Source organism: Crinia signifera, chromosome 5 (assembly GCF_055691185.1).
Source record: "Crinia signifera chromosome 5, ASM5569118v1, whole genome shotgun sequence".
NCBI classification, from domain to species: Eukaryota; Metazoa; Chordata; class Amphibia; order Anura; family Myobatrachidae; genus Crinia; species Crinia signifera.
The window spans coordinates 291931900-291946879 of record NC_139221.1 but is presented as its reverse complement, the minus strand read 5'-3'; the positions used below and the strand labels follow the sequence as shown (position 1 = coordinate 291946879).

The following is a 14980-nucleotide window of genomic DNA, read 5'->3' as shown; positions in this document are numbered from 1 at the left end:
GGTGCCGCACTGCCCTACCCCCCATGGCGCTCACCCTCCTGGAAACCGCGTGGTTCACCTTTCGCCTTGCCCTATCTATGGCAACTGCATTCCTGCAGCCCCGTCACTGAAGCCGGGGGACGATATCAGACCACACTAACCGCACACCTGGCCAAAGGGCCGCAATGCGCTCCAGGTCAGCCGTTATGCTACACATGAGTGAGAGCCCCGTATTTTTAACCAGGTCGTTGCCCCCTAGATGTATAATCAATGTGTTGGGGGGACCTGAACTGCGGGCCTTGGAAACCAGCAGGCTATAAAGCCCACCCCACTGAAGTCCCCTAACCCCAAACCACTGCACTGAGTCAGCTCGTAGCAAGCCTAACGCTCTGGAGGCCATGGGATGCCTGGCCGCCCAAAAAATATATGAGTGGCCCACTATCCAAACTCTCCCCTGATGTGATGAGGAAAGGGAAAAGGCTGAAAGAGAAAAAACCTAACGTTAACATCAATATATTATACACTGTAACACAACCAGAATACAGTAAACAGCCCAAGTGAAGGTGAAAAACTTAAAAAACCTCCGGTGAACTTTGGTGACAGCCGAATTGAATTAGTTCTATCTCGGAGGAAAAAGTAAAAAATTCACTCCACACCGTCGATTCCCGAACGCTAGCCGTTCCAGAACCGATTGTAAACTTACGTTTTTGGGCTGGCGCAACAGGCGCATTCTACAACTTATCTACTTTATCTAACTTATCTAATCTTATATATTTCCTATAAGCCGATGACTTCCACCTCCCTACCTTCTGTATGGCAGAGGGTGGAAGCCCCGCCGCAGCTGCGCATGTTGCGGCCCCTATGCGAAAGGAGTGTGTCCCATAATCCTGGGCCCTCAAGCCTATGCCGGTCAAGCACCTTCTAAACACAGCCCCGAACTGAAAACGGGTGAGGGGCACACCATCTGTGTGCACCAAAAACTGCATGGCTCCAACCGGCCTAAGAGACATGTAGTCCCTGCATAATGCTACAGGACAAATGGCTTGGTTCACACTGGATCGCAGGGTGGCCCAACTACCCTTTCCCAACTGGTCTGTTTTGGATCTCTGTATCCTGCACAGGACGTGGTCCTCATGGAGAACCACGTCCTCCGACCTAAGACCAGACTGGGCCTTCTGGCTCGCAGCTACCAGTTCCCCAATCCTGAATGCCCCGAAAAAGGCGAATGCAAAGGCCACCTTCAGGAGCGCAGCCTCAAAGGGGTTATCAGCCACCTTATCCAGATTTGCTACTAGCTCCCCCAGCATGCGCTCGTCTATAGGCCGCCGAGTGTCAGGAGGCACTGGCCGCTGCTTAGCCCAGCCCCTCAAAGCCTTACTTAATATAAAAGAGGCTGTGGGATCTTGCTCCCCTCTGAGCCTGCTGTGGAAAGCTATACCAGCCAAAGCCGCCGTCATAGCCGACTTTGATCTGCCTCTTACATAATGGCCCCATACGAATGCGAGTAACCGGTCCTCGACCGACTTACCGCTAGTGTCAGGCGCCGACTGAAACTCTTCCCAATCCCTCCAGGCCGCCTCGTAAGCCCTGCGGGTTGAGGGCGCCAGTGACAGCAGTGCCAAACCCTTCATGCCGATTCTATGATCTGCCATACAAGATTTGGACACCTAAGCCCCCGGGGTGACGCTTCAGGAGCAAGCTCCCGAAACTTAGTAAACTGAAACCTAGACAGGGCGTCAGCTATAGTGTTTTCTATGCCTGGGACATGTCTAGCCCTAAAATGTATATTGTACTTCAGACAATAAAGCACCAGGTAACGCAGCAACCTGAGGGCCTCTGGGGAAGCCGCCCTCTGATTGTTAATGGCGTGTACCACCCCCAGGTTGTCACACCAGAACACTATGTTCCGATTTGCCAATTCCGTTGCCCAAAGCTGCACTGATACTATGATGGGGAACAGTTCCAGCAGCAAAAGATTGACCGTGAAACCCCTGTCAATCCAAGACTGTGGCCACCGTGCGACGCACCATGCCCCTTGGAAATAAGCCCCAAATCCCGTGGAGCCAGCCGCATCAGTGAAGAGCTGCAGTTCCTTGCTGGATTCTGGCTCCGTGGGCCATATAAGCTCCCTATTAAATTGCCCCAGGAATGTGGACCACACTTCCATGTCGTCTCGCATCTCCCGTGACAGCCTGACCGTGTGGTGGGGGTCCCGAACCCCCGCCGTGGCCCTCTCGAGCTTGCAGCAGAATACCCGCCCCATGGGAATGATGCGGCAAGCAAAATTAAAGGACCCCAGCAGGGACTGCAATAGTCTCAGCTGTATCCTCTTCTTCTGCAAGCACTCAACTATTAGCCCCTGAAGCTTTGTCACCTTATCCTCGGGCAAGCGGCAGCACCCCGCGGCCGAGTCTATTTCTATGCCAAGGTAAGACAGGACCCTGGTGGGTCCCTCCGTCTTATCCGCAGCTATAGGGACCCCCAGCTCCTCTAGCAGGGAAACCGCCCGGGACAATATATGGGCGCACGTGCCGTCGTCTCCTGGTCCCACAAAGAGAAAGTCATCCAGGTAGTGGGCTACGCCCGCACAGCCTGTACTGCTCTGTATGCACCAGTGCAGGAACGTGCTGAATTTCTCGAAGTAAGAGCAGGAGACAGAACAGCCCATCGGTAAGCACTTGTCTATGTAACAGCCTCCATCTAGCCTAAAGCCCATGAACCTGAAGGACTTAGGGTGTAATGGGAGGAGCCTAAACGCGGATTCAATATCCAGTTTGGCCATAAGTGCTCCATGGCCGAAACCCCGGACTATGCCCAGCACCTCGTCAAATAGCTGGTACTGCACACTACAGAACTCATCCGGGATGGCGTCGTTTATGGACGCGCCGTGGGGGTGTGACAGGTGCTGAATCAACCTGTATTTACCCGGGGTCTTCTTAGGGACCACCCCGAGAGGGGAAAAACACATGTCAGGGAGGGGATTCCCTTGGAAGGGGCCCGCCATCCTGCCCAGGGCTACTTCAGTCTGGACCTTCTGGCGGACCGCATCTGGAAAATCCCTGGCCGACTTGAGGTTCCTAATGCAGGAAACTCTGATTCCGTCAGGGATGGGGAGGGGGAAACCAAAACTAAACCCGTCCAACAAAAACCGAGCGTCAGCCCTGTTAGGGTACGCCATTAACCTACGGGCCAGGGCGTCTACCACAATTGGGGAAGGGGCCTTACTTTCCGCCAGTGCCGGCGTCCCCGTGATCCCCACCTTTGGCCGCTGACCTGCAGGATTTGGAGGGGTGCCCCGCCCCCCCGCAGTTACTGCAGTCGTGACGGAAGCGGCACTTGGCGCCCCTGTCACATTTGCCCTCGTTGTACGCAAAGCACTTCCCTTTGCCGCCGGCTTTGGACCCGGGTTTGGCCGCAGGAAATGGCTTCCTACCTGACGTATCTGAGCTATGCTGCCCTTTGCCTATGACCTCGAGCCATATCTCCACGTGCTTGCAGCCCATGGGCATGACCCTTGACCCGGCGTGGGCGAGGCAGAACTTCTCATCGTAGTTCCGCCACGCCAGCCCCTTATAATCCGTGTACGTCTCGTTCACAAGGAACAGGTAGCGTAAGACGTTCACATGCTCCCCAGGCCTTGTGCTCAGGTAACAAGAGGAGAATATTAAAAAGCCCTTCAGCCAATTGTGGAAGCCTTTAAAGGCCGCCTCGCTACCACTTCCCGCTTTCTTGGCTGCCTCAAAGTCTTTTTTCATGTCGACTGTCAGTGTAAAGAAGTCGACAAACTTTCCCCTTTTTATTTTGTCCTTTACACCCTTACGCAGGCCCCTGGCCATGGCGGTGTTGGTGCAATGGACCATATCACCCGCTGTGGCAGCTACTTCAGGATCCGCCTCTTTCCTAGCCCGCTTAGTGCCACCCACTTTTTTCGCAACCGCGCGTGCAACCATTTTAGCAAACTTGCGCGGGCGCTTGGGGGACCCAGACTCGTCGCTACTGGCTGAGGAGTGAGAGGAAGAGGATGCACACTCTGAAGTATTGTCATTCTCACCATCTCCAGAAGCTTCGCCTTGGACCACGGGATCCGCCTGTGCTGTGGCCCCTGTCCCTGCGGAAGTGGATGCTTCTGCCCTTGACGTGGATGCAGGGGTCTCGGTCGATCTGGGGGCCGGAGCCAGGACCCTGGGTATGGCTGGAGCCGTCACCGGTGTTGGCGGTCTGGATTCCGGGGCCCTCCTGGACCTTTCTGCGTCCTCTTCCTGGGACGATCCCCCGAACATGCCACTCCTGCCTCCGACAGAGGATACCTCGGGAGATAAAGGTGCAGTGTTAGGACCATATCCTGAGCCCGTCACCCTTACTGACCCTTCCGCTGCTGTACCAGAGCTCCCCAGGCCCCCAGTCGCATAAACCTGGTTGACCTGTTGAGCCTGGGCATACATGTTGGGGTGCGTGTAAGCCGCCCCCTGAAAAACCTGCTGCGGCACCCCCGGGCCCTGCGGTTGTGGTGCACCAGCACCCTGCCATGCCCCCCCGAAATACCCCCCGGGAAACCCTCCACCTGTCCCCGCTGCTTTGGGAAAGTACGGGAAAGGGGGCTGCTGGGTCCCTGTGTAGGGCCCGTATTGTGGGTTGGGCATGGGGTACCCCGGGTAACCCCCCGTGTTCTGACCGGGAAAAGCCCACTGCTGCTGCTGCTGCATGGGGGGTTGCATGTATGCCTGCTGACCCGCACCAAAACCCGTGTGGCCAAACCCCTGGTGTCCCCCCTGCCCCGCCGGGGCCCCGGCGAAGCCCTGAGGGGCCGCGGGGAATGGCTGCTGGCCTTGATGCCATTGCTGCTGTGGGGCCTGCCAACCCTGGAAGGGGGGGGCACCGCCATCCATCCGGCCGCCGACGAAAGCGTCCCCACGGCCACCGTCCCAGCCCAAGGGGATGAGAGAGCCCCTCCCCGGGGCTATGATGTTTGTCAGGGAAGCCAGAGGGCCCTGACCCGCACCGCGCTGCCCGCCTGCATTCATCCGCAGAGGGCTCCATGTGGGGCCCCCTGTTATGACCTGCAGGGGACTCCCTGGACCCTGCGCTAATGGGGTGCTAGTCCTGGGGGGCACCCCCCCATCCCCCCCGCTGAGTGACACCCCCCCACCACTCACCCCGCTGCCTGAGGCGCGCGGGGTGCCCATAGGGGTCTGCATACCCTGCGCTGGCGTTAAAACGCCAGCAGATGGCGCCAGAGCACTGTCCCCAGCAGCGCTACTCGCTGCTGGGTGCCCACCATGTGCTGCTGGCGCAGCGCGCTCCCCGCTCACAGCAGAGCCCTGCTGAGCCGGGGAAACGCTTCCCTGCGGTGGGGACACATGTCCCCCAGAGGCAGAATGTGCAGGAGACGGCACGCTCACCCGCGATGACGCGGTCGCGGCCGTCCTGCTGCCTCCCCTGCCTCCCCCGCGCGCTGGTACAGTCGCCAGCGGGCGGGCTGCGTCTGCCAACCACCTAGGTGGTGGGGCAGATCTCCTGGGGCGGCCGGACATAATTGCAGCAGCGCTAATGACAACAGGCCTAAAAACAAGGTAAAATGTACTTAGCTTCGCGTGCTGCACTGTGTGAATCCGGATTCCAAGAGGAAGTTCCTCCCCCTAAGCTGGACCCTATATACCCCACTTAAGCTACCTCCCCTCTGGGTGCTGATTGGCCCATAAGCACCACATGCTAACCTGTCTAAGAATTACACACTGCTCTGATGCTGCTTGTGTATCTGCGTTTAACCCCTAAATCCCCGGGCTCTTAACTACACTCTGGCTTATGCAGCCTTCGTTTTGCCTTCTCATCTGATACATTTATTTAAAATTGTTCATGTTCCATTGAAATATGTAAAATGTGGAACCTCCTCTATATGGAGCACCTTCATGTATTGCAGAATTGTGTGACATTCTGGAAGAAACATAGAAAGGGGTAGGCAGCCTCATACTATCCTGTTTCTCAGTACTAAAACAGTCTTCATGAAAGGTCCTCATTAGGCCCCTCATTCTGAAATCAGTCTTTAAACCTTGTACAATCACATCACCCTTACACCGAGCTCCGAGAGTTCATTACAGCTGCCTGTCAGTAACTGTGACTTTGTTCATCTCTAATTCAAACAGACGTCTTACCTTTGATCACTGGAGTATGTACAGAATACTGTATGATCCACTCTGACTTACGTAAGCATACTACCTACACTACCTACCACTGTCACATATTTTTTCTTTCTGGCCAGTACATGTGTTTAATCTCATGATTTATAGCACATGGAGGGGCTTATATAAGTGGATCCTTATATGTAAGCAGGGCCGAAACTAGGGTTTCCGGTGCCCGGGGCACGGCAGTCATTTGGTACCCCCCCCCCAGTGATGCCGCTGCGCGCCGGAGGCGCGCCAAAAATTTCGGGGGGGGGGGGGGGTGTGGCCTAATTTGGGGGCATGGCCTATAATCGCTGCTCTCCCGCGAGGCCACGCCCCCATTTTGCCGCTATGGGGGCATGACCCAGAGGCTCTGTGAGCCTCTAGCCATGCCCCCAGCCCCCTGGCTGCGGGAATAGACGCTGTGCGCATGCGCACAGCGTTTATTCCCCGCTGCTTAGTTAGCAGCTGACAGGGGGGACCGACCAAATGACGCCTTGTCCCTGGCGCCGGAGACCCCCCCCTCCCCGCACAGTCCTCTCACCGTTGAAGCCGCAGCCGCATCTTACTTTGACTTCGTCCGTCTCCTACTAGCGCTGCGGCGGGAAGCGCTGATGACTTCAAAAAGACTTGCTGGACGCTGATTGGCTGAATTCAGCCAATCAGCGTCCGGCAAGTCTTTTCGAAGTCATCAGAGCTTCCTGCAGCCGCGCTAGTAGGAGATGGACGGAGTCAAAGTAACATGCCCGCCGCTACAGCGTCCACATACACCGGACCTCACAGCGCCCCTCACCTCCAGTGCCCGGTGCGCGTGACCCCCCAGCCCCCCTCTAGTTACGGCCCTGATGTAAGACTCAATTGCACATTCAATATTTCTCTAATCTCACATTGCACAAAATATCCCAATCTATCACACATAGACCCATTAAATACTAAGGAAAAGCTCTGTGCAATCAGCATGGATTGCTGCAAGAAAGGCTACTCCATCTGTTATGAACTGCGGTTTCTTATATTTGGTGAATTAGAAGTGTGCTACTGCACAATCCCTGCTCTTCATGTTTTCCAGAGAGGCTTCATACCCTGTGCCAATATGACCACCAAGATCATTCCTGACCATGCCCATCATGTCAGTTTGATACTGTGTAGTGTGACTAAGGGTGGGATGTACTAAACTAAAAATGCAGTAAAAAAAAAACCCTCATTCTCATATGTATTAAATCCCCACCTCTAGCTCTAGCTGGTGTAACCCCATAGAAAACCATGGGCTTCTTTTTTCATGTCCCCCGCTGCCCTGCACTGATCCCCGCATCGATCTGCACTGCCCCCCGCCCCCCTCACCTGTGTCTGGGCAGCCTCCTGCTGTGGTGCCCGGACCAGTGACCTCCTCCTTCCTGCACCTCTTCTGGGTGCAGGGAGGAGGAGGCAGAGCCTGGCAGCCCCTGCAGCCATCTGAGCAGTAGGCTGCCGGGCACAGCAGGAGGTGGAGAGCCGCTGAGACCCGCTCACCCCCTGCTGGCTGCTTTGCAAAGGGCAGCTGTTATTGCAAGAGCTGCGCTTTGCGATACAAATCGCATATGTTAGTACATATGCAATTAGTAGAATTGCAAAGTGTGGCGAGATATACCACAGTTGCTTGATACATTCCGTACTCTGTGAGATACAGAAATTCACTGCTAAGCTCCAGAGAAACCATGATATAACCCAGTGGTTCCCAAACTGTGGGCCTAGGCTCCCTGGGGTGCCTCGGGACACTTGCAGGGGTGCCTCGGGTTGGTCGTCCAGGACCAATTCAAATTATTTATGATCAATTATTTCTGGACGAAACCAGTGCTGGTGGCTGTCAATCATAAAATGTTTACAATCAGAACCAAATCCTGCCCTTTACCACATAACTGAACCTAAGAAGCACACATAAATACAATCTACTCAATTTGATATATATATTTTTTTAACGCTATGCTTTAAAAAAAAGAGTTATTGTCTACTGTTGGTTTTGCTCTGATATTTGTTGTTAGTTTTGATGGATTTCATTGTGTCTAGGCTCCAAACAAAAAAGAAGAGTTGCTATCCTTTAAAACAGAATATATGGCTCAGAAAGACATTGCTTAAATGATTAAGAAAATATTTTCAAATTTCCCACACTGAAATATAAACCAAGCTTTCCTTGTTCAGTATATCATTTCACATTCTTCAGACTGTTCACCCTGAAATACAGGATTCCTAAAATGTCTGTATAATCCATAGGTGGTACACATAATGAGGCCTTTGTTGTGTAAAATAAATACCCTACAAACATATACTTTACGTTATCATATCATTTTGCTGGGACATTGGAGTAACTGGGTGCAAGGTGTGTGGTGCACCCATTTCTTAAATATATAGCTCTTCAAAGACCAGCTTTGGCAGCAGCAGCGCTGCACAAATCACAAATAGTAAGGCGGCCATTTTCCCGTTGCTTTGTAGAAAAAAAACACGTTCACAGACACTTGTGTGTACGCAGTGTCAGAGTTTACTAGCAAAACACTTTCCTAGAAAAGAGGGGGGCACTTCCTCTATGTATATGAGTGATTTAGGAATATGGCCCTTATTCTGGTTCCCTCGCAAAGGCAAATTCCTTCTCAAATGGACAAAACCCTGTGCACTGCAGGGGGGGGGGGGGGGGGGGCAGATGTAACATGTGCAGAGAGAGATTTAGATTTGGGTGAGTTATTTTGTTTCTGTGCAGGGAAATACTGACTGCTTTATTTCTACACTGCAATATAGATCTCACTTTGAAGTAAAACCCCACCCAAATCTAACTCTATCTGCACATGTTACATCTGCCCCCCTGCAGTGCACATGGTTTTGTCCATTTGAGAAGGAATTTGCCTTTGCGAGTGAACCAGAATTAAGGCCTATATTTCCTTACACAATGAGACTGGCTGCCATGTTCATTTTTCTAATTTGTGAACCCTCTTTTATTATGTTGCTTTATCCCTTTCCTAAAATCTTCTTGTTCGGCGATTATTTTATCATTTTTCGGCAATCAGCCTTACCAAATCGTTCCTCGTGCATACACATGAAACGATTGGTACACATCGCTAACGATCGGTCGCTGATCTTTCTGCATGCAGAATATATGTGCGTTATATAAGAAACTGTTAATAAATAAATAATAAATAATATCATTCCTCGGACATACAACAAGATCTGTGTAAAGTGTGTCATTTTTTTAGATAATGGTATTCAGGTAACGGAGCCGTGATCCCGTTTTCTGCGGCCTGATCTCCTTTCTATGAACTCTTTGTGTCCACATTCTCCCCTTTCTGGGAGTCCGGCCAAGTCCTGATACCCAAATGAAAGGATTAATACCTGGAATTACGCCTGATGTTCCTTTGAAAGAGTAATTTTAATAATCGTAGGTATTTTCAGATTAGGATACATCCAAAGTCTTTAAGATGTGCACTATTTTGAGGGGTATAATTTAAAGCAAAGTCAATACCATTGTATATTGTGGCTTGGTATGTATCCAAAGAATAGAATTTTATTGAGTCTTAAGCTGGGTACACACTTAACAATGTGTGTACCCAGCTGACGGGGAGCCAGATGTTACACTACATTGTGGGATCGTGCATTATTAATGATATAGGACCTAATTCAGACTTGATTGCAAAATTTTGTCTCAAATGGACAAAACCATGCTGCACCGCAGATGGGGCAGATGTAACATGTGCAGAGAGAGTTAGATTTGGGTGAGTTACATTGTTTCTGTGCATGGTAAATACTGGCTGCTTTATTTTTAACAATGCAATTTAAATTTAGTTTGAACACACTCCACCCAAAACTAAAGGGGCATACAAACGGGGCATTTTCTAAGCGATCTGACTACATTGGGTAGAAATTAAGCATGGGTCACTCCGTGTGTATGCCCCATAGTAATGGCGATGCACGGTCCCATGCTTCACCATCGCTGGCTCAGATATTGACTACATGTAATCAAGATCTAATCAAATCACCAATGTTCTAAGCAGAGAGATATGTGTGTATGGGCGATCTAGCAAGCCATGTGTGCTGAGTAATCTGACTAGCCTAGATCGTTCAGCACACAAAGGCTCATACACATCACCCTGTGTGTATGAGCCTTAACCCTCTCTGCACATGTTACATCTGCCCCATCTGCAGTGCAACATTCTTTTGTTTATTTGAGTAAAAATGTGCTTTGCGATCCAGTCTGAATTAGGCCCATAGTGTGTACACACTAGACAACATGTATGAAAATATCGTTAACGATATCATGCATATTGTTAAGAAAATCACCTAGTGTGTACGCACATTAACCCTCACCCAGACTACTTACCTTTGGGATTCTGGTTGTCGGGATTCCAGCGTCGACATTCTCCCTGATTTGGGGATTCCGGCACCTGTCTGACTGCCAGCATCCCATCCTTTGAGATGTCAATGTCAACTACATCCCAACCCCGGAGGTGACTACTCGTCCTGTAGGGCATGGTTTGGCATACAAGAGGCCACTGTGCGAACATATTGGGGAGGGATTCCTGGGGCATCCTGGGTGGGAGAGATCTGGATAGATAACCTGTACTCGGTATCAGATATGTTAGGTATGCTATTGGTTGTGCTGTAGGTATCTTTGTCAGTGGTGTAACTATAGCACCGCAGACCCCACGGCAGCAGGGAGGCGCTGGCTAAATGTGGGCACCAGGGGTCGGCGGGCGCTATTGTTACTCCCTCCCCCGGGTACGCTGACAGCGCCGCAGTGTCCTAGAACTGAAGCGCTGAGAGCGGACACTGTGGATGGACAGCAGCGGCCGAGGCCGCTGATTGGCTGAGAGAGGGTGCACAGAATTTTCAAACTCTGCCACCACTGTTCGTCCGCTGTGTCCGCTCCCAGCACTTCAGTTCCCGGACTCTGCAGACTCCGCACCAGGTCCCCAGCACCCTTCAGTTCCCGCCGCCGCACCTGGGCGCCGGCACGTCATGCTGCCTAGGTACAGGGTACCGCCTCGCCACCCCCTGCATATATCTGCATATATCTGTGTGGGGGGGGGGGGGGGGCAAAATTTTCCCGGTGGGGGGGGGGGGGGGATGGGGAGCATTATTTGTTGTTATGCCACTGATCGTTGGCACAGGACTTTATTTACAATACTGTACTGTCAGTGTAAAGGCACACAGGGCAGTATCAAACTTTACGAAAAGATTTAATCAGGAATATGAAGAGAAGGTTTTCTTTCACTTTGGAGATCTTATATTGATAACTAGAACCTAGAACTAGAACCTAGAACTAAAACAGAACCTGCACATCTCTAATCAAAATTACAGGTCACGATGAAGAATAAAAATGTTTGCTTGCCAATTTTCACACCTTTTTAAAACAAATACACTTGGCACTCAAAGGGTTAATGCGTTAATTTCCCCAGCTCTCACTGGATTCGCTGAATGGATGGGTGTGGATTATTAAATAGGCAGTGTCTAGATAGATAGTCAATTGGTCTACCCCAAAAAGTTGACATGCAATTGGTCGGCTGGGTCAAAAGGTCAGCAAAGAAAAGGTCTACCTGAGAAAGGTTGACAGATTCAAAATGTCGACCTGAGTTTTTGTAGACACATGAAAATGTCGACCACAAACCACCCTTAGTAAATGCCCCCTAAATGTCTAATACTATACAGTGCGCAAAATAAGTCCAGGAGAATTGCACAAAGGAACAAAAAAATAATGACTGTAAAATCAGGACAAATTCTAATGACCAAACTGGTGCAGCAACAAAAGAGTTAATGTTTTCCGTGTTTAGATTTTTTTTTTTCCATTCAGTTCAATTCTTCCCTCCAGTGAAATGATCCCATTCATAATGCTGCAGTAATTGTAGCTATATGTGGAGTTGGCAGCAGTGGAAAGCATTCAGACTCCTTGGACTGTGCCCACAGAGAGGCTGATCACCTGTTGGGGCCCTCACTGAGCGCTACACCAGCAGTAGCAGCCAAGGCAGAGACTTTAGACCAGCTCCCCAGCCCTGAAGAGACCTTTTTCCCAGGGAGTGTGATTAGACCAGGCTGGAATGCTGTTTGTTGTTTCCGTAATCTCTTCCTGTTTTTTAAAGTTTCCTTCAGCGACATGTTAGGGACAATGGAGGGGAGCACAAGCCAGGGGTCTGACCACTTTCTGGCTCTGCTGGGTAACAGACAATTTAACGGTGAGTACAGGATTACTGCTAGATGAGGCTAGAACCTGGCTGTATTACAGGTAAAATGCTGTGTGTGTGGTTTTGGTGTGCGACTACTAACCCCTTGCATACAGGTTTGTTCTTCAGGACAGGAGACGTGTCCCTTTAAAGCAGTGACTTTAATGTGATACTGTCAGTGATCCTTGCTGAAAGGAATATCAGGTGTCAGTTCCAGTTAGCACTTACGTTTTGTACTAAACACCCCACAACAAGAACAAATTGGGTCCTTTGCTGGGAAATGTAAATTGAAATGTCTGCATTTTCCTTTTTATCCGGTAATTAGGAGAAAATGATGTGAAGATATGACAATCACTGGAGTTTAGGTAGTTTATTAATGACATCTGGTCACAGAATGGGCATTTAATTAATCCGTACTGTCTGTATTGCCTGCGTTTTGTAATGCAGTAGCAACAAAGGCTTTATTATAGAATCAAAATCCATATAAAAAACAGATACAAGATAATCTGCCGTATCCGGTGATCTGGGATCAGCATTCTCCCTAACAAGACTGACTTTTGTCTGAGTCAGGAAACAGTGGCTGGTTGTGTGAATCGTCCCCGCTAGTATTAACAAATAAAGTGTAAGCTCTGCGGGACAGGGATCAGTTTTAAAACAAATGTGTAATATTGGCGGTACAAGCAAATTCTTGTGCACAATTGTTAAAACAATAAAGCTTACATTATTAAGAAGCTACAGTACCACGGCGGAGGTATGCAGCCTGTGTACAATAATAAATGCCATGTGTATTGTATAAATAGTTGTGTATTTTGTATACTTATTATTCAGAGCACACAATGCTCTGTCTTTGTGCTCAGTGACCCTTGAACTTAAGCTGTTTACTTTCAGTTTAGTCTGACTCACCTCAGCAATAATGATGGCTTGGAGGACTGGCGGAAATTACAATTTATTGGAGAAATTAAGTAGGCTATGTATTAAGACTTGGAGAGAGATAAATTGGACAGAGATAATGGGAGATAAAGGTTTGGACTATGCACTACAGATCTTCACTATATAGTCTTGCCCGCACAGAATATTTTCCTATTCAGTTTTGATGCAGGGAGCCGTGAATCTGGAATACATTCGATTTCCGTTCAGTTCGATTTTGATTAGATTTTGCTTATATAATCAAAATCAAATAGAAAAATAGACCACATTGCACCGTGTGTACGGGGCATTAGGTGCTGATTGGCTGGTACATTATAGCTGTTCAGCTCATCTCTCTCCAAGCCCTTGTGATGCATATCAATATAAGGCAATAAGTATGATTTTATATAGCCTGATTAGCGACACAATTTATCAATAGGTTTATTAGTATATGTATAGTATATGTATCAATGTAATATCTCTGGGACAGGGTTAAGTCCAATCTTAAGAGTTTAGTTCCATGAATAAAAAAAATATAGAAAAGATTAAAAAAGGTTTTACAAACAAAGACAAAAAAAAGAAAAAATAAACACTGAAAAAAGTCTAATTGACATTGAAATAATAAAGTCATTTTATCACCATCCTAAAATGCCACGAGGGCCTCCAAATAGTCTTTCCGGTGCCAATGTTATCATCAGCGGTAACCACTTGATGTACAGTGATGCCGACAAAAAAATAGGCTTTGATAAACATGACCGTTAGTCGTACGTCTCTGTTTTCTTAGAATGTTTGGGAAATTTGCAAATTCTGTAGATTTTTGGAGCAGGACGACTTCCTGGTAAATTAGTGGAGGGCTGTGATGACGCATTTTGAAAATCATGTTACTGCCGTGATGTTGATCTTCAGGTCACCACTTAGATCTTCCATCCAAGATCTCCTGAAGAGAAGATCTAAAAAGTTAATTCAAAGTCAATGAATGGAGTAATTCTGCAACATGGAAGGTGTTGTTCCAAAAAGAGACATTCCCCATGCGCACGTTACGGCAAAACACATAATACCCCCGACCTTGCAAAGCTTCAAAGCGCACCCTTCCGCTGCACAACCTAGTCCTGAGGCTGCTCCTCCAACTCCCTGCCTCATACCTGGACCATCTCCGCTTTGCTTACATCCTGTCACTTCCCGCTTGATTGCACCTCATGTTATCTCTCTGTCTCCCCTATTGTGGTGCTCTTTGTTACCTGTACTCCATTTTGTTATGTATTTACTGTAAAGCTTAGTTCTTTCTCCGTGTATTGTCCTATTGTACGCCTTCTGTACAGCGCTGCGAAACACGTGTGGCGCCTTATAAATAAAAATGTAATAATAATACATGTCCTTAGGCCAAAAAGCAAATACTATACACATGAAATCTGTGTAGCATAAACACAGAACATAATCATGCCCACTATGTACTGTACATGGGCAGAAAAACTGCCTTATGCCCATGGTGTCAGTCTATAACGCAGCACTAGTGCTATATAGTGCCATTACCAACCACAGCACTATCATACCACTATATATTTCCATAATACCACTGCAGCAACATACACCCAGCTAGATTCTTGTCATCGGTTACAGCTCTAAGGTTGAACTTCCTCTAATGAACTCCAGCCAACGCTCCTATTTCCAAATCCTTCTATCACACATCCTTCGCAGCTGGAGAAGCCGTTATGTACAGCATTGTCTCCTTAGGTAGGAGGCGTGGTACTCTCATACTGTCCCAGC

At 49.2% G+C, this 14980-nt stretch overlaps 1 protein-coding gene across 10 annotated transcripts in view; it reads left to right on the top strand.

The window, feature by feature from the left end:
- Positions 1 to 14980, top strand: part of KIAA1217 (KIAA1217 ortholog) — a 632840-nt gene that overhangs the window by 338070 nt on the left and 279790 nt on the right. The window contains exon 1 of one of the 10 annotated variants that reach the window (XM_083189267.1): positions 12110 to 12322. The exons of the other annotated variants lie outside the window; for them this stretch is intronic. Coding sequence (XP_083045393.1) covers positions 12244 to 12322 — 79 coding nt within the window. The 5' untranslated portion in view covers positions 12110 to 12243. Of the gene's footprint in view, positions 1 to 12109; positions 12323 to 14980 lie in introns of those variants that run through there. 10 annotated transcript variants of the gene reach the window in all.